General features: G+C 51.0%; 1 protein-coding gene across 4 annotated transcripts in view; it reads left to right on the forward strand.

The window, feature by feature from the left end:
• The window catches only part of CRYBG2 (crystallin beta-gamma domain containing 2), a 43356-nt gene that overhangs the window by 12788 nt on the left and 12070 nt on the right, over positions 1-18498 (forward strand). The window contains exons 7-21 of one of the 4 annotated variants that reach the window (XM_077898999.1): positions 607-746; positions 1571-1697; positions 1942-1977; positions 2301-2437; positions 2635-2761; positions 3049-3188; positions 3286-3412; positions 3645-3677; positions 3767-3879; positions 8142-8271; positions 9795-9934; positions 10274-10397; positions 12240-12398; positions 13618-13753; positions 13856-13920. In XM_077898999.1, coding sequence (XP_077755125.1) covers positions 607-746; positions 1571-1697; positions 1942-1977; positions 2301-2437; positions 2635-2761; positions 3049-3188; positions 3286-3412; positions 3645-3677; positions 3767-3879; positions 8142-8271; positions 9795-9934; positions 10274-10397; positions 12240-12398; positions 13618-13753; positions 13856-13920 — 1734 coding nt within the window. Of the gene's footprint in view, positions 1-606; positions 747-1570; positions 1698-1941; positions 1978-2300; positions 2438-2634; positions 2762-3048; positions 3189-3285; positions 3413-3644; positions 3678-3766; positions 3880-8141; positions 8272-9794; positions 9935-10273; positions 10398-12239; positions 12399-13593; positions 13754-13855; positions 15704-18498 lie in introns of those variants that run through there. The other 3 variants (XM_077898998.1, XM_077899001.1, XM_077899002.1) reach the window with 3 other exon arrangements.

The raw sequence follows: 18498 nt of genomic DNA on the forward strand, positions 1-18498 counted from the left end.
TGAGCCTCACTTTCCTAGCCTGTGAATGGAGTAATAATTCCTGTTGGGAGGGCCAACTGAGATGGAGTAGGACATGCCCTTACCACAGTGCCTTGCACTCAGTAGGTGCTTCATAAGCACCTGATGAAGCAGCGAGGGAATGACATGGTCCTGGCGGGAAAGAAACACCCAGAATGCAGAGAGGATCCTCTGCTGCCTGGGATAAGTTGCAGATAGAAGCCAGTCTGGACTAGGGCAGGAATTGTTTACAAAGGAAGAGTCAGTTAGATCTCAGGAAACAGCTGTCAATCCTACTTGTCTCTGGGTTGGAAATCAGGGTACCCAGAGGCATGGTACTTGGCAGGCTCCCGCTGGGAACTTTGGACCTTTGGTGCCAAAGGTCCAGCGCCAAAGAGAGGGCTTTGGTCTCAGGCTTGTCTGGCCCACTTTGCAGAGAACGCCCCAGTTACCCTCTGGCTTCTGTGGATATGTCCACAAAGCGTTCCCAGAAGCGCTCTGGAGCCCTGGTTGGACACAGTTGGGGAAGCAGTTACTGGCAGGGTGTGGGGGGTGTTCTCTGAGGAGCACTGCTTTACACTTCTTTTTCATCCCTCTTTCCTTCTATAGGACTACAGTACCCCAGAGATCATCGTGTACTCTGAGAAGGGCCTCAAGGGGGAGCAAGTGGAGCTAACCGATGCCTTGGAGGACACCCAGGGCCTGGAGAAGCCCCTACAGGCCGCATCTGCCACTGTCTCTGCAGGACTGTGAGTCTGGGCTATTCTGGAAACCCTTCATTTTACATTCATTGTTCTAAGTGCTGGGGACACAGAGGTGATGGGACACAACTCCTGCCCTCAAGAAGTGCTTAGTCTACTGGAGGGGACAGGCAAGTAAAAAGACAGTGGCGATCAGAGTCCTGGTATGGGGCAGCACAGAAAAGCACCGAAGCAGCCTGAGGTCAGAGAAGCCTCCCTGGAGGAGGAGACACCTCAGCAGGGGTGAGCCGACCACAGAAGAATCTCAGCATAATGAGAGCAGGGCATGAGGGACTTTGTAGGTTTTGTTCACTACTCTCTCCCTGATGCCTGAAGCAAGGGCTGGCACGGGGTAGATGCCCCTAAATATTAATGAATTAATTTAATGGGGAAGAATATACCTAGTGGAGGGAACAATACCTGCAAAGGCTCAGAGGTGAGAGATCTAAGCCTCAAAAGTTGAATCTGGCCCAACCAAGCAGCAGGTGGGGAGATGTGAAGACCAGGAGTATGATCAGGGGACAGATCAAAAGGCCTCTGTGCAGCTGGGCTATCTTGTGGGGGCTAATGGGAAGCTACTGGGGGTCCCTAAGCAGGTATGTGTGCAGGAAAGAATTCTCCAGCTGCTGTGTGAAATTAGAGCGCGCTGGGCCAGAGGAAGAGGGATCAGTGGAGTGGCTACTGCAGATTAGGGGGTCCTGAAATATCCTCCAGTGTCCCCTTGATGGGGGCCTCTTCCCCTAAAATTCCTTCTCCCCTCTAAACTTCCCCCCATCCACCAATCTGTGTCCCTGGGTATCTGGGGTAGAGCTGCCTCTCTGCCTCCTCCCCAGGTGGCTGCTGTACCCCAAACCCTCCTTTGAAGACTCTCCCTGCATTCTGGAGCCTGGAGAGTACCCGACCTTGGAGGCCTGGGGTACATCTGACCTCAGAGTGGGCTCCTTGAAGCCCATGAGATTGGTAAGGGGCAAGTGGTCACAGGTGACCTTGTCCTGCAATTCTGGGGGAAGAAGTAGGGCCTGGGGGCTCCTGCTGAGCATGGGATGGAGAGGGAGGCGTGGAATTAGCCCAAGGGGTGAGGCAGAGGGAAGACAGAGGGTTGGCCATTTTTAGGGGTCTCAGGATCAAGTAAATCCTGGGTTGCCAGCCCCCATCTGTCTTCTTTCACCTCTGGGCTGGCGCCTCAGCTTTGTCTCCTCTGCAGGGCTGCCCAAGCGTGGAGAAGCCGAGGGAGCCCAAGGTAAGAGTCTGGGCTGCACTGTCAAAGACGGCCTTTGGGTAGGGTGTGTATATGTGTGCGGCTACCTTAGCCTGGACCAGAAGACAGGAGAGGAGAGTGCTGGGAAACAAGCTGGCTCTGGGAGGGTGGAATCACTGGGAACCGGCTTTTGATGTGTAAGGAGCAGGTCAGAGAAGAGACAGCAGTTACCTAAGGGACTGGAGCTCAGGTTGAGAGTGGGAGGACTTAGTTCTGGGCTAATGCTGGGCAGGGCCTCCCTGGGCTGGCTGGGTGTTTCAGGCTAGATGGCTCCCCACCACCCTCACACCACCCCTTGTCCCCAGGTTGTGGTTTATGAGGCCACAGGCTTTCAGGGCCAGAGCTGGGAAGTGAGCAGAGACATCTACAACTTCCAGGAGCCAGAGGACAGCCAGAGCCCCCACCTGGCCTCTGTGGGGTCCCTGCGAGTTCTTGGGGGCTGGTGAGGACGCAGAACCTTTCCTCCTCTTTCATCCTCCCCTCTTACCTCTATGCGGGGGGGTGGGGGGTGGGGGGTGGGATGGGGGGGGTGGGGGGTGTTAGGGAGTGGCCCGGGCTGCCTAGGGGTGGGGCAGCTGTCTTATACATTCATGGGCCTTCCATGACCAAGTCTGCTTGTTCCCCTCCTCCTTCCCCCAGCTGGGTGGGCTACCAGAAGGCAGGCTTTCGGGGCCACCAGTATCTGCTGGAGGAGGGAGAATATGCTGATTGGTCACACTGGGGAGGCTATGATGAGGCGCTGACCTCCCTGCGGGTCATCCGGACGGTAAGCAAGGGCAACTGGGCCATCCCTCTCCCTGGGGCCACAGCCATACTCCTGCCGCCCCACCAAGTACAATCTGTGGAGGGAAGGGTTTGTTCCCTCTTTCCTAGTTCTCCTGAGTACCTGGAAGTGTTCTTGAGGTCTAGCCTCATGCCTTCCTGCTGCTCTTCCCCAGGCCACACTGATCGCCTTACTCCAAAGTCCCCTGGTGGGCTGTGTCCCCGGGGTCTGGGCACTCCCAGGGGTTTCCGTGGGTGGGCAGGAGAGACCTGACTATCCCTGGGGCCCAGGACTTCGGGGACCCGGCCCTCGTGCTGTTTGAGGCCACGGACTTCGAGGGGCACGCCGCGGAGGTGAGAGAGGCATTGCCGGACGTGGAGCTGGCGCGACACGGCCCCCACACGCAGGCCATCCACGTGCTCAGCGGCGTGTGAGTGACCCCGGCTCCGGGAGCCAGGCGCGCGGGGAGCGGTTCCCGGGGAGGAGCCGGCCCCGCCCCGCTGACCCGCGCCCCGCCCTCCCTGCAGGTGGGTGGCCTATCAGAAGGTGGGCTTCTCCGGGGAGCAGTACGTGCTGGAGAAGGGCGTGTACCGCACCTGCGACGACTGGGGCGCGGGCAACAGCGCCCTCGCCTCGCTGCAGCCGGTCCTGCAGGTGCGCGCCAGCCGCGGGGGCGGGGCCCCGGGGGCAGGGGCTCGGAGCCTGGGCGGGGCCCACCGCGGGGGGCGGGGCTGGGAGGCGCGGGCTCCGGGCGCGGGGGCGGGGCGCCTGGGAAGGGGCGGGGCTCACACGGGCCTGAGCTACCCGAGAACCGTGGAAAGGGTCGGGAAACGGGCTGGAGGCTGGTACCTTTCTTACGTCTCGAAACTTTGGGCCCTCCCTTCAGGTCGGCGAGCACAATCTGCACTTTGTCTCAAAGGTAAGAACTGTTGGGGGGCCTGTCCCCTCTTCCTCCTCCATCCCGTTCCATCGCCCTCCACTCTCAGCTCTTCCTTTCTGTACCTGCAGATTCAGCTTTTCTCTGGCCCCGACTTCCTGGGCGACCACATCTCCTTCGAGGATGACCAGACCTCCTTGCCCGTCTCCTTCCAGCCCCAGTCCTGCCGTGTCCACGGGGGCAGGTGAGGAAGTGAGGGAGGGGGAAAGCGGGGCGCACCTGCCTGGACTGCTCAACTCAGCTGGGGAATCTGGGCTGCAGGAAGGTCTTTCCTTCAAATGATTTCTTTCCTTTGGCTTCCTTGAGATTACTTGTTCTGTCCCAAATCATTCAATCTTAAAACAAACAAAGCCAAATAAAGTTTTAACGGAAAATGTAAAGCTTGTAGATTGTATAGGATAAAGAACCCCAATCTTGTTTCATCTATCCCTTTGCTTTTTTTTTTTTTTTTTTTTTTTTTTTTAGTGGTGCATTTAAAATTCCCAACCCAACATAAAATTTCGCAGGTAAATACTTCAACATATATATCTCTAATAAGAAAGGAGCCTCCCCAACCCACATAGTTGCAATTTATTATTACATCTAATAAAATTAACAATAATTTCTTGATATTACCTAATACAGCCCATGTTCAGATTTGTCTCATTGTCTTAAAAAAATGCCTTTGTGAAATTGGTTTGTTTTGTTTTTCTCAGGATCCAAACAAGGTCCACACATTGCTTTTGGTCAACGCGGTCTTTAATTTATAGCCATTCCCCTCCCTTCTTTTTGTTTTATACCATTTATTTAAAGAAACTCAATAGGGATGCCTGAGTGGCTCGGTTGGTTAAACGACAAATTCTTGGTTTTGGCTCTAGTCATGATCTCAGGGTGGTGAAGTCGAGCCTACCCACACCGCCACCCCTCTGCCATAGGAGTGGAGCCTGCTTGGGATTCTTTCTCCTCTCTTTCTGCAGCCCCCCTCCTTTTCTAAACAGGAAGAAAGGAAAGAAGGAAAGAAAAGAGGAGCACCTGGGTGGCTCATTCAGTTAAGTGTCCGCCTTTGGCTCAGGTCAAGATCTCAGGGTTCTGGGATTGAGCCCCACATCGGGCTCCCTGCTCAGCAGGGAGTCTTCTCCCTCTCTCTGCTCATGCTCCCATTCTCTGTCTCTTTCAAATAATTTTTTTTTTAAATCTTTTAAAAAAAGAGAGACAAAGAAAGAAAGAAAAAGAAAACCAATTAATTCACCCTGTAAGTTTCCCATCTTCTGAATTTGGCTGACTACTTCCTTCTGGTGCCTTTTCCCCCCTTTGTGTCCCATATTTTCTGTAAACTGGTAGATCTGGAGGCTTGATGAGATTCAGGGTGTTTCATTTTGTTGGCAAGGAGACTATATAGGTGGTACCCTATATAGGTAGTACTTCTTTTTTTTTTTTTTTTTTTTGAAGATTTTATTTATTTCTTCATGAGAGACACAGAGCACGAGAGAGAGGCAGAGACACAGGCAGAGGGAGAAGCAGGCTCCGCGCAGGGAGCCAGACATGGGACTCGATCCCGGGTCTCCAGGGTCACGACCCGGCCGAAGGCAGCACTAAACCCCTGAGCCACCCGGGGTGCCCTAAGTAGTACTTCTTACTACCTCATCTCAGGCACATGCCTGGTTGTCCCACTTTTAATGACATCAAGATCCCTGTATCATAACATTTGCCATTTATTTTTTTTATTATTTATTTATTTATTTATTCATGAGAGACACAGAGAGAGAGGCAGAGACACAGGCAGAGGGAAAAGCGGGCTCCATGCAGGGAGCCTGATGTGGGACTCGATCCCAGGTCTCTAGGATCACACCCTGAGCTGCAGGTGGTGCTAAACCACTGCACCACGGGGGCTGCCCAACATTTGCCATTTAAAAAAAATAAGATTTGCCATTTACGGCTCACCTCATGGTTTTAGCACCCACTGATGATAATGGCCTAGACTCGCTATTTCTTTAGAGGTTACAAAATGATGATTTTAAGATTTTTTTTTTTTTTGGTATTCCTTTTCCATATGTTAGCTGGAATACCTCTATAAAGAAGAGCTTTTCCTTTTCAACTTTTTGTTTACCTGAAATAGTTTATGCAAAAAAGGCAGTTTGATCCTTTCCCAACGATCAATTTCTCTTGATCAATTTTCAGAATAATTTCTGAGTTGGTAGGTACCCTAGCAACCTCCATAGCTGACTAATGAAATATTTTTTGAATGTTGTTATGAACTTATGGATATATTTGTAATTGAAATGCTTCCATGCATCGGAGCTACTGTTCTTTTGTGTGCTCTAATCATTCTGTCTTTGGCAAATGGGAGCCCCTTCAAATAGTCTGCTTTTGATGCAACTCCAATAGTTTGGGTTTTTTAAAAATAATTTACTTGTTTTTCTGGTACAATAAGATGCCCTGGGATCATTTCATACATTTTTGCCTGAAACTTGGAACCAGTTATCTACCAAGGGACTCCGATTCCAGTGGTATTTAGACGAAAGCTGGATGTTTCAAGACTGTAATACCAATATTACTACTAACGGTAAAAAAGCAGTGAATGCTGTTTGGGGTTTCCCATGGTTCTTTTTGTCCTCAGGACATTTACCAGGATCCCATTTGCTATGTGCAGTTCAAAATATCATTTTTAAGACCCTTGAAATAATACTTTTTATGTGGGTGGTTATGTCACCAACCTGACATGCAGTTAGGTTCATTTATTTATGTAAATTTTTAGGAATAATTTCCATTTTTACTTGTTTTTTAATGCATAAAATATTTGCAGTGTCCCTGTCTTAACTTGGGCTGCTATAACAAAATATCATAGACTGGGGGGCTTAAACAATAGGAATTTATTTCCCCTGGTTCTAAAGGCTGGGAAGGTCAAGGTACGGCCCATTTGGTTCCCTGGCAAGGACTCATTTCCTGGATGGTGAATAGCTGCCTTCTTCCTGTGCCCTCAGGTGGTGGAGAGCACTCCTGTCTCTTTCTCTTTTTATAGGGACCTGTTCCCATCATGGGTACCCACCCTCCCGATCTCCTCCGAACTTCCCAAAAGCCATCATATTTGAGGTTAGGGCTTCAACATATGAATTTTGCAGAGACACATTCAGTCCAGAGTAGCTCCAAAGCCGAGTCAATCAGGAGGATCTACTCTATTCCTTTGATCTTTCCCCCTCCTCCCTCATAGGTAATCTTTTTTTAATTCAATGTTTAGTTAATTCATCCATTGTTTCTTTTTGAAAAATATAAGCAAATATACTCTCATATGTATTTTTTAAAAGATTTATCTATTTATTTATCTATTCATGAAAGACACAGAAAGCAAGGCAGAAACATAAGCAGAGGAAGAAGCAGGGTTCCTGCAGGGACCCCAAGCCGGGACTTGATCCCACAACCCTGGGATCACTACCTGAGTCAAAGGTAGACGCTCAACCACTGAGCCACCCAGGCATCCCTCTCATATATAAATTTGCATAAAGCTATAGAAACTGAATATATTTGTTGCCCTCCTTCCCCATTTCCTTACACAAAAAGAAGCATAATACAACCTGGTGAATATACTAAAGACCACTGAATTGTACACTTTAAAAGAATGAATTTTATGGTATGCGAATTGTATCTCTGTTTTTCAAAAGGAAAGCATACTATACATACTGTTTTCCCCTTGTTTTTCCTTAGCAGTTTGGAGATCACTTTATTTCCCCTTAAGACCTCTTCCTCCAAAAAAAAAAACAAAAACAAAAACAAAACAAAACAAAACAAACAAACAAAAAAGACCTCTTCCTCCTCCCTTTTTACTGCTATATTATTATCCCCTACATCCTTAGTTTAATCAGCTGTGTCCTGCTGATGGACTTTTGGGCTGCTTCCACTCAGCCGCTGCAAACAGTGCTGTATGAAGAGCTTTGTGCAGGTGTCATTTCATGTTTTTTTTTTAACAAACTTTTTTTTTTTTTTTTTTTTTATGATAGTCACAGAGAGAGAGAGAGAGGCAGAGACACAGGCAGAGGGAGAAGCAGGCCCCATGCACCGGGAGCCTGATGTGGGATTCGATTCCGGGTCTCCAGGATCACGCCCTGGGCCAAAGGCAGGCGCCAAACCGCTGCGCCACTCAGGGATCCCTGTCATTTCATGTTTTTGAAGGAGATTTTGAGAGTCCGAGAAATGGGATTGCTGAGTGGTTGTGCGTAGGGTTTTTTTGCTCAATATTGCCCAGTTTCTCTCCATAGGGGCAGTATGATATCATCCAGTCATTTCTGAAATCTCGACCTCAATCTCTTGCTGCAGGGCCTATTCATCCTTGACCTCCCATGGACTTGGTTGGGGAGTGGGTCACAGTCATATCTGCATCCACTCTGCTGCATCTCAGAGGGCCTGACAGGCCAAGCACAGGATGGGACAAAGTCAGATCCCTATTCACATCCCCCTACTCTTCCCCTTCCCCAGCTGGATCCTGTTTGGTGAGAAGAACTTTGAGGGTGACCAGTACATTCTCTCTGAGGGCGAGTTCCCCACTCTTACGGCCATGGGCTGCCTATCTTCCACAGTCCTGGGCTCTCTCCAGAAGGTACCCCTGGTGAGTAACCTTGTTCAGTTCCAGACAACCCCTGAGGTAGGGTGTACTGCTGGGGGAATGCCAGGTACCAAGCCTCTTCTCACTGTTGGCTAGGCTGCTGGAGCTTGAAGTCAGGCTTCTTCAGAACCACTCTGGTTCCCCTGACCCGGAGGCTTCAAAGCCAGTTCCACTTACTAGAGTTGTATTGAGTGGCCACCGTGTCAGGTCTTGGGGACACTGAAATAAATCAGACATGGCCCTGCCTTCAAGGAACCCATGACCACACTGACATAAAGATTACATTGCAGAGTGGTGTGTCCCGATATAGAGGTGGTACGGGGACAGTAGAGACTAGCACTCGGGTGGACTGGGGGCAGGCGCCAGACTTCTGACATGCGGGTTCTGTGCAGGAAGGAGTGGAATAGAGAGCCAGCTCTGCTGTGTGTGGAGGCCAGATGGGTAGGGACAAGGCAATAGGTCTGCTGCTACAGAAAGCCAGAATAAATGATGGTGTCCTGGACTAGGGAGGAGATGGAGGGAAGTGGCCCAGGCCATATTAAGAACTAGAGGCTGTAGGACTGGGTGGGCCAGCCATGGCAGCACAGCAGACAGCTGTCCACCGAGCATGTACCAGGCTCCAGGCAGTGTTTAAAAGACTTCCCAGGGCAGCCCTGGTGGCACAGCAGTTTAGTGCCACCTTCGGCCCAGGGCATGATCCTGGAGACCTGGGATCCAGTCCCACGTTGGGCTCCCTGCATAGAGCCTGCTTCTCCCTCTGCCTGTGTCTCTGCCTCTCTCTCCCTCTCTCTCTGTGTCTCTCATGAATAAATAAATAAAATCTTTTAAAAAAATAAATAAACATAAATAAATAAAAGACTTCCCATGTGCTAAGGCATCTAATCCCCACCGAGACCCTATGAGGTTTGTTACCACTATCACCTCCCTTTTCCAGATGTGAAACTGAGGCACAGAGAGGTGATGTGACTTGCTCCAGGCCACAAAGGCTGTAACAGGCAGAGCTGAGCTCTCCAGGGGCGGCCCAACTGCTGAGCCCAGGCTTTACAGCTACATCTTAGGCTCTGAAGGCACGCACATCTGCTTCTGAAGCCCAGCTCTAGAGACTTGAGCAAGTGGTTTAATCTTCTCCAGACTCAGTTTCTGTTCTGTTAAGCAGGGATGATAATAATAGCACATACCTTATAGGGTTGTTGAGAAGTTATGAGATCAGGTAAAGCACTTAACGCAGAATCTGGCATGTGGTAAGCCCTGAATATCTGACAACCGATATAATTACCCATATTATCATTACTATTCTTAGAAGTACCATTTATTGGCACTGAGAAGAGGTTTGAAGTGGCATTGGGGGCTCAGTCTGAGAATCAGGGGGGACACCCAGCTGCCATTGTCCAGAGCCCTGCAGGGTAAAGCTTAGGAGGGAGGGAAGATACCGATCCAGAATTGGAGTATCTGGAATTTGGGGCCAGGTCTGGGACTGGGGCCTGGGCTCTCTCAACCTCACCCCTTCTCCATGCCCCCCGCCCCAGCACTTTTCAGAGCCTTCCATTTTTCTGTATGGACTGGAGTGCTTTGAGGGTAAGGAGATCGAGCTGGACAGAGAGGTGCGCAGCCTGCAAGCCGAGGGCTTCAACAACCACGTGCTGTCCCTGCGGATCAAGGGGGGCGTGTGAGTGTGGTGGGGGGGGTGCTGCTAGGGAGCCAGGGCCAGGTCCCTGGCTTCTTGCTCCTTCCCACTTCCCTTCCATTACCTGTGCCCCCAGCCAGGAGGGAGGGAGAGGTGCAGGCTGAGGAATGTCTTGGACCTCAGCATGGATCCTCCAGGACCCTCCTCTGCCCTGCAAACCCCAAATGTACTTCCCAGCCTCCCTCTCCTGCCTCGAGAACCCTGACACCGGGCAGAAGAGTCTCAGAATAAAAGCAAAGGAGGTGGAGAATGTTCTGACATCCTTGCCTCCTCTTCCCTGTCTGTCTTCCTCTCTGCATCTCTGGCACCTGCTGGGCCCAGCTGGGTGCTGTGTGAGCACAGTGACTTCCGGGGCCGCCAGTGGCTGGTGGGCAGCTGTGAGATCACCAACTGGCTGACATACAGTGGGACACAGAGGGTGGGATCCCTCTACCCCATCAAGCAGGTGAGTAATGCATCAGATTGTGTGTGCCCATGCCGATCTGTCTGGCCATGCATTCCCCATGTTTCCCAAGCTCAACGTTTGTGTGCCTTTGTCATAATTTTGCCACACTGTCATTCCTCTTGAACCATTATCTACTCAATATTTTTCTCTAAACCAACTCATTTTTAAAATTCACTTTATCCTTATCCTAAGGATTATTATCCATAAAATCATAGGTTTGATGTGTATTATTTTCTTTAGTTGACATTATAATAAATATGTTAACATTACATTTTTAGCGATAATGTTTATCCACTTAGGACTAAAAATCATGTCATATGAGGCTAGGAGTAATACACAGGCCTCATTCTGGGAAACACTAGAGCCATACTTGGGTTTTTCCAGGTCTGTGAGTGCATGTCTGGACCTGTTTCTGATTCATGTACATGTGAATTGATGCAGAGGCATGGCTGGGGGCGGGGGGGGGCACACGCGTGCATGTGTGTATGGGCACACACATGTCCTCTGATCGTATTTCTGTGGCATGATGTCATTTGTATCTACGTGTCTGTGCTCTGGAGGTGACATGTGGTTGTGTGGGAGGTGTGGGAGGTGGTGTATGACCACACTTGCCTGTTTTTGTAACACTGTTGAGACCGTGTATCCTTGGATGAGGATATTTATGCTCCCAAGATTCAGAGTCTTAGGACATTGTTGCTAGAAGAAACCTTGGAGGTTATCTCCACCTCTCATATTTACAGATGCAGAAATAAAGGTCCACCAAAGTGGACAAGGCTTTGCTCTGCAATCATGGGCAAGTACTGTCCCTCCATGGGCCTCTGTTTCCTCATCTTTAAGATGGGGATAACATAGGGGCCACCTGGCTGGCTGCAAGAGTGTGCAACTCTTGATCTCAGGGTCATAAGTTCAAGCCCCACGTTAGGTGTAGAGATTACTTACCAAAAAAAAAAAAAAAAAAACCCAAATAAAGTCTTTTAAAAAAACAAAATATGGGCAGCCCCGGTGGCTCAGCGGTGTGGCGCCGCCTTCAGCCCAGGGTGTGATCCTGGAGACCCGGGATCGAGTCCCACGTCGGGCTCCCTGCGTGGAGCCTGCTTCTCCCTCTGCCTGTGTCTCTCTTTCTCTCTCCTCTCTGTGTATTCTCATGAATAAATAAATAAAATCTTTAAAAATAAAAAAAAATAAAAAAATAAAAATAAAAAATAAAAAAACAAAATATAATGGGGATGACACATATGATGTAGTTGTCTTGAGGATTTGAAGATAAATATTTGTAAAGCCCTTAGAACGGTACTTGAGTGGGTAAACACTCAACACATGTTAGCTGTGGTTCTTCTGACTGCGATTACCATCACCACGACTCAAGATTTGTGGCAGAGCCTGGTCTGATGTGTGACAACCGGGTGTCTACTTTTCCAGTATGGTCATGAGTGTGCACATCTGTGTTTCTACACGCATCCATCCCATTAGCAAACACGGAGTGTGGAATAGGCAAGGGGGACCCGTGCATCGGTTAAGACGTGTGTTTGCATGGCCACCTGTGTCTGTGTGTTTGTGTCTGCTGCAAACTTCTGCACGACCATGTGGACCATGAGCGTCTCTGCCAGCGTGTCCCTGTGCACGGGGCTGTGGGTGTCAGTGGTCACGGTGCTGGGTGGCCGTGGGTGTGCACCATGAGTGGACCCCTGACACGTGTGAAAAGAAGGGACTTAGAAGCAGGGCCAAGGAAGGAGGGCTTGTGGGCTGGAGATACTCAGGGGGTCAGAGTTGAGGGTGTCAGGTGCCCTGGTGGGAGCATCCCTGCCCGGGGACCTCTCACTCTCAGCTCCCCCTACTCACCAGCGCCGGGTTTATTTCCGCCTCTGGAATGCTGCACTGAGAGGCTTCCTGGCGGTGCCAGACCACGTGGAGGACATGAAGGCGGGCCGAGTGGTGGTGTCCGAGCCCCAAGCCGGAGGCAGCTGCATCTGGTACTACGAGGATGGGCTGCTAAAGAACCAGGTACCGGCTGAGGGGCTGGGCCAGGGACACCAGGGCCTCAGGTATCCCGAGGCTCACTGCGAGTCAGGAGCAGGCCCTGCCCTCCAGCCAGAGTGCCAGGACCCTGGGGAGGTGGAGACTGCCGGCTCGCACCCTGGGCAGTCTGGGCTCTGCTCTGGGCCTCAGTTCCCCAGCTGCAAAACGAGAGCATTGAACCAGATACTTCTAAGGGAACTCCCAGCTCTGCTATCCTGGGCCAGAACTTGGATCTTATTAATCATGATAGAATTCACTCCACACACGTTTCCTGCACACCTGCCATGGGCTAGGCCTTGTTCTAGGAGCCAGGAAGACAGCAGTGGGAAGACAGAAATGACTCCTGCCCTCCTGAAGCTTCCATTGTAGTGGGGAGAGACAGAAACCATTTAAATGAGTAAAATATCTCAGTACATTAGGTGAAGAGAAGTGCATGGGGGGAAAAATAAATGAAAGGGGAGTAGGGAATATCAGTAGCTCTGATGGGGTGGGGGGGCTTCCTAAGAAGGTGGTATTTGAAAGAGGCAACCAGGTGGGTGTCTGCGGGAAGCGTGCTCCAGGCAGAGGGAACAGCAAGTAGAAAGGCCCTGAGGTGACTAGCCAGAGTGAAGGGAGGGAGGGAAGAAGCAAGAGAGGAAGTCAGAGAGGTTATGGGGATGTGGGTTTTTGTAGGCCACTGAAGGAGTTTCCATCTTTTACTTGAAATGAGAGAGAACTTGGCTCTGTGGCAGATGCTGTGTTAAGCCCTTGACACGAATGCCTCATGTGATCCTCAGAGGACGCTGTGGGGGCAGGTGTTATTTTACTCTCTGTTTCATAGGTGGGGAAACTAGAGCACAGAGAAGTTAAGTAACAGGCTGGAAGTCACACAGGCAATTAGTGTGTGAAAGCTTGTCTGATTCCAAGTCTTGTGCTTTGGGAGTTAACCGTGAAAGACTTCCTGGAGGAGCTCCTTTTCCAGACCTTTTATGATATTTCACATTGAATGCTTGCAGCTGCCAGTACTCAGGGATTCCCATTCCCAGGGAACCTGGTGCTCAGAAGGATTAAGAGATTTGCCCAGGGTCACAGTCCATGAGAGCCAGGATTCGAAGAGCTGGGTGTGTGTTAAGGGTATCAGTCAGGTGCAGAGGAGTCCCTGAGGGAAGTAACTGTGCCTGATGACCTCCTGGGGCCTCAGGCAGCCCCTACCATGAGCCTGCAGGTGATTGGGCCCCCCAGCCCAGGCTCCAAGGCTGTGCTGTGGGCCGAGAGCCGCCTGCCCCGTCAGACGTGGAGCATCAGTGAATCGGGCCATATCTGCAGCCAGATGTTCGAAGGCCGGATCCTAGATGTGAAGGGTAAGGGGGCCTGTGTGTGGGAAGAGGCACCTGAGGGGTCTGTTGGCACTGGAGTCCTCGGCAATCTCTGACTGTCTCCCCATCTCTCCCCTCTTCCCCCAGGTGGCCGGGGCTATGACCGGGATCACGTGGTGCTGTGGGAGCCGACCAAGGACCGGGCGTCCCAGGTCTGGACTGTCCATGTGCTCTGACTGCCCCTGCTCCCCAGTCCTGGAGGCTTTCCCTGGGATGAAATGTTTTTATAGGTTTTTCTTGTTGTAACATAAGATGTTTTCTTATATGCTCCCAGGCATCCTCATCTTTGTGCACCTTGATATTTGGGGCTGGGGTGAGGATCTGTTCCCCTGCCTTCTTTGCCCTATACTCACCCTACTTCCCTCTCAGCTCTGGTTCTGGGGTTCAGATGTAAGGCCTCCCTCGGCCACCAGAGGGGGCCCTGGGCCCAGACTAAGGGTGAGTATGTTCTCTCAATGCTGTCACCCAAGTGACAAGAGCCTGCTCTAAGCCAGGTCTGGCACTGAGCTGTGTGGCACAGACATAAGCCAAGCCCCTTGGTACCTGCCCTCAGACAACTCATGGTCTAGTAGAGGATTCCAATGGGTAGGGTGATGTGTTCAGTGACAGGATAAGCATGGAAGCAGAGGGATACACAGAGGAGGAACCTGAACCACTTAGGGGGCACAGGGCAGGCAGGCAGCTTGGAGGAAGAGATGCTTGGCTGAGATGTGCAGGACCGGAAGGGGTTGATCAGGCTAGATGGTGGCAGAGGAAAAGTGTTCTAGTGAGGCAGGTAACCCGAGGGGTGAAGACCTGGAAGTTCAGTGTGATGGGGTCGTGGTAGACCAGGCAGGAAAAGTGAATGGGAGACACTCCCCAAAGGACCTTGCCCACCAGCATTCCTCTTCATTTCCTCCAACTCTGGTCTCAAGACCTGAAGGTTTGGCATCTCTGTCAAAGAAGCCTAAACAGGGGGTCTGGGTTCTTAAGCCCAGCCTAGAGAAGGCGGGACCTAGAAGGGGAACAGCTCCCTCCATCCCAGTCTAGCAGGCACTTCTCAGCCACCCCCCACAGGGTCCTCTAGGAAGATGCAGAGGAGTTCAAGGCCCTTGGGGGCTTCTCTGGAGCTCCCTTCCCTCCTTGCACCTCCCAATACCACCACTGCAGACCCAGGAGGATAGAAATGGTGGTTAGAGCAGTTGTGTATCCTTCCCACCTTCCCAGCCTGGGGTAGGTGGGGAATGGGGAGATGGCCTCTTCTTCATCCTTCTCAGCACCCCTGTGGACCAGTCTCCAGTGCCCGGTGAGGACAAGAGGGTGCCTGTGGGGCTGAGACCCCAAGAGATTGGTGGGGGATGTTTCTCTGAATCTACCATTCTGAAGACACCCAGGTACTAGGGTGAGGGACTCTCTGAGCCTCACCAAGTAGGGATGGCCAGGGGCAGGATGGGGGGGTCCTCTGGGACCATCATTCCCAACACCCAGGGATGGGTGAAGCAAGTGCAACTAAAGAGGATGGCAGATTCTGGGCCATGTCCCTGCAAGGTGATCCTGAGAGGACAGGCTTCCACCCTGGGCCTTTGGGGGTAGGAGCTCTCTGCTGCCTCTCCTGCTGCTGGGGGCACGAGAAGATCCTTGGAGCCCAGTGACCACACACAGCACCCTACCGAGTACAGGACATGTTTATTGACCCCCAGCTGGGTGGTGCTTGCCCCTCCATATCAGTACCTCCCTGTGTCGGTCATTGCCTCCAAGGCACTACCGTTTAATTCCAACAACCTGGTGATCTCTGGCATCCACCCCTCCTGGACCTGTGGTGGTGGGTGGGGGGAGCTTCTCTCGCTAGCGATGGTGGCAGCTATCTCAGGGGGCACAGGGCTAGGGCTGAGGCATGTCACCTCAGCTGAGGTAGAAGAGCTGGATGAGGGTGTTGGCCAAGAAGAGAAGGACACTGCCACCGCCCAGGCTGCTGAGTGCTGGGGTCGCACTCTTGACTTTCTTGGTGGTCATTCGAGGAGTGGTACTGTTCCCCAGGACTCCAGTTTGTATCTACAAAAGAAGAAGCGGGGCAAGCTCAGGGGCTTTTGAAGCTCATGTTATTTAGAGACCTAGGCCCCCTACCCTGATACAGTAGTTTTTGGTCCACCATGACCACGACTTCTGCCACAAGGTCCTGTGGGGACAAGACCTTCCTCTCTTGATATAGGCAGAGTCAAAAGTGGCCCCTCCACCACGTCCCATGGAAACTTTGTCTCACCTCCGCCAAGCCACCAGCTCCTCCAGTATGTGAGAGACAGGAACCTGTGGCTCAGCCCTTGACCTGACTAGCTGGGCTGGGAGCTTAGCCTCTCTGAGCCTGCTTCCTCATCTTCTGAATGAGCCCATCACAGTCTTGAGACTGTGTGAGACAGGGCACTTGGCAAAGTGCGGGTGGGTGAGGAGGTGGGGAGAGTGTGACCTCTTGCCCAAGGAAATCGCCAGATGGTGATCAAACTGTTCTCAATGCTTGACTAGGCTACAACTAAAGCTGCTCCTGATGGAGATTAAGCTGTTTTTGATGGTGATCAAGCTGTTCTTGATACTTGATCAAGCTGTTCTTGATCTAGAACTTGATGGCTCTGGTCTATGCAGACGAGCACCCTTAGGGTACATGGGATGCTGCCAAAGCTGCCTTCTAGAATTGCAGTTGAATTTGAGACTAGCTGTTTCTGGAGTGGGAGATTTCTGTCTTCTTTGCATTCCCAAACACACAGGCTTTTCTCCTTGGAGTGGTTTCCTGCTATCTCCAGGACCAGGTCTGGCTCCACTTGAACATATCCTGGCCCCTTCCCAATAGGGCCACTTCTCTAGCTTTCCTGGGGATTGATGCCACCCTCCCTCCAAGCTGTCTCCCCAAGTCTCATAATTCCTATTCCACAATACCCTCCTGTGTGCCTGGTATCCTGTAATGCTCCCCAGCCTCAGTTACAGGATTCTGGTCAGAGGCAGACCTCAAGTGGTCCGACCCCAGTCAGAAGGGCTGGAATGCTAAGACCAGCCCCCCTGAGTCGCTGGTTCCCCTACTGGACCGTCTGCTCCCATGGAAGAAGGCTGAGTACCCAGGAGCCTGCATTTACCCACTCCCATGCCAGGCAGGTCTGGGGAGTCCTGGGTGGTGGTGTCAGGGGCTCCGAGGGACTATTCTTACCTGAATCATAACCAGGAGACTGATGGTAAGTAGGAGGAAGAGGAAGCCCTTCATCTTTGGAGAATCTTGGTGGCTGTCTTGATAGCTTTTAGAGATGAGTGCAGAGTTGTCTGCAGGCCTCTTGGCTTGGGTGCTTTTGAACCGAGAGGCATCAGAGGAGGCGGGGTAGAAGCAGGAAGAAGGAGGGCCTATGGATATGGGGTGGGGTGCTGCTTTCTTTCCACAGACCTCATAATTGAGGACACCAGGTCCTAAGTTCTAAGGCCCTCCATAGATGGTAGGTTCTGGATAGGGACTGAGGCAAGGGTCGGGATGGGAGGTGGGTAAACCAAGGGATAGAGCCCTGAGCTTGGAATCATGCAGAGTAGGGAATGAATGTTGGCCTAATCCCCTGTCAACCCTGGACCTGGCCTAGAAACTGTCCCTCTTTGAGTCTTTTTTTTTTTTTTTTTAAGATTTTTATTTATATATTCATGAGAGAAACACAGAGAGGCAGAGACAAAGGGAGAGGGAGAAGCAGGCTCCCCGCAGGGAACTCAATCCCAGGACCCCAGGATCACATCCTGAACCAAAGATAGACACTCAGTCACTGAACCACCCAGGCATCCCCCCTCTCTGAGTCTTTAACGTAAGAGCTGCCAGAGCGTTAAATACAATATAATTAAGAAGATTGGAACAGGGGATAGGAGCTGAAGACAAGGCTGGGATAGGCTTAGGTTTCAAGGTAAGGTTGTAGATGGCTCCACAGGGTCAGAATGAAGGCTTGGGGAACATGAAAACTTAGGATTAATGAATTTCTGTGAAATCAAAGCATGGCTTTAGGAATCCAGGGACCTGACTTCTAGATGAGCCCATTCCCTCCGGGCCTCAGGTTTCACCTTTCAAGTGAGAAGACTGAAGTGGATTATTATTTTAAGGCCTAGAATTTTGTGATTTGGATACAGAAAATAGCAGATGGGTTGTTTGTATGGTTGACCTTAAAAATGAAACAGTTAGGGATCCCTGGGTGGCTCAGCGGTTCAGCACCTGCCTTTGGCCCAGGGCATGATCCTGGAGTCCTGGGATCGAGTCCCACACTGGGCTCCCTGCGTGGAGCCTGCTTCTCCCTCTGCCTGTGTCTCTGCCTCTCTATCTCTCCCTGTGTCTCTCATGAATAAATAAATAAAATCTTTAAAAAAATGAAACAGTTACTTGATCAGCAAAAAAGCTTTATTGGGGAATAGCAGAGAATTGCAATTCAGAACAAACAAGCTGCACTAAAAACCAGAGTCTAGACCAACAGAGGAGAGAAACCTTTTTATTTATTTATTTATTTATTTATTTATTTATTTATTTATTTATTTATTTATGAGAGACAGAGAGAGAGAGGCAGAGACACAGGCAGAGGGAGAAGCAGGCTCCATGCAGGGAACCTGATGCAGGACTCGATCCCGGGATCCAGAATCAGGCCCTGGGCTGAAGGCAGGCACCAAACCACTGAGCAACCTGGTGTCCTGAGAAACCTTATTTAAGGGAGAAGAAGGAGGAAATGGGGAGGAGTTGTTTTGAACAAAAGTCTAAA

The sequence above is a fragment of the Canis aureus genome, chromosome 5, assembly GCF_053574225.1.
Source record: "Canis aureus isolate CA01 chromosome 5, VMU_Caureus_v.1.0, whole genome shotgun sequence".
NCBI classification, from domain to species: Eukaryota; Metazoa; Chordata; class Mammalia; order Carnivora; family Canidae; genus Canis; species Canis aureus.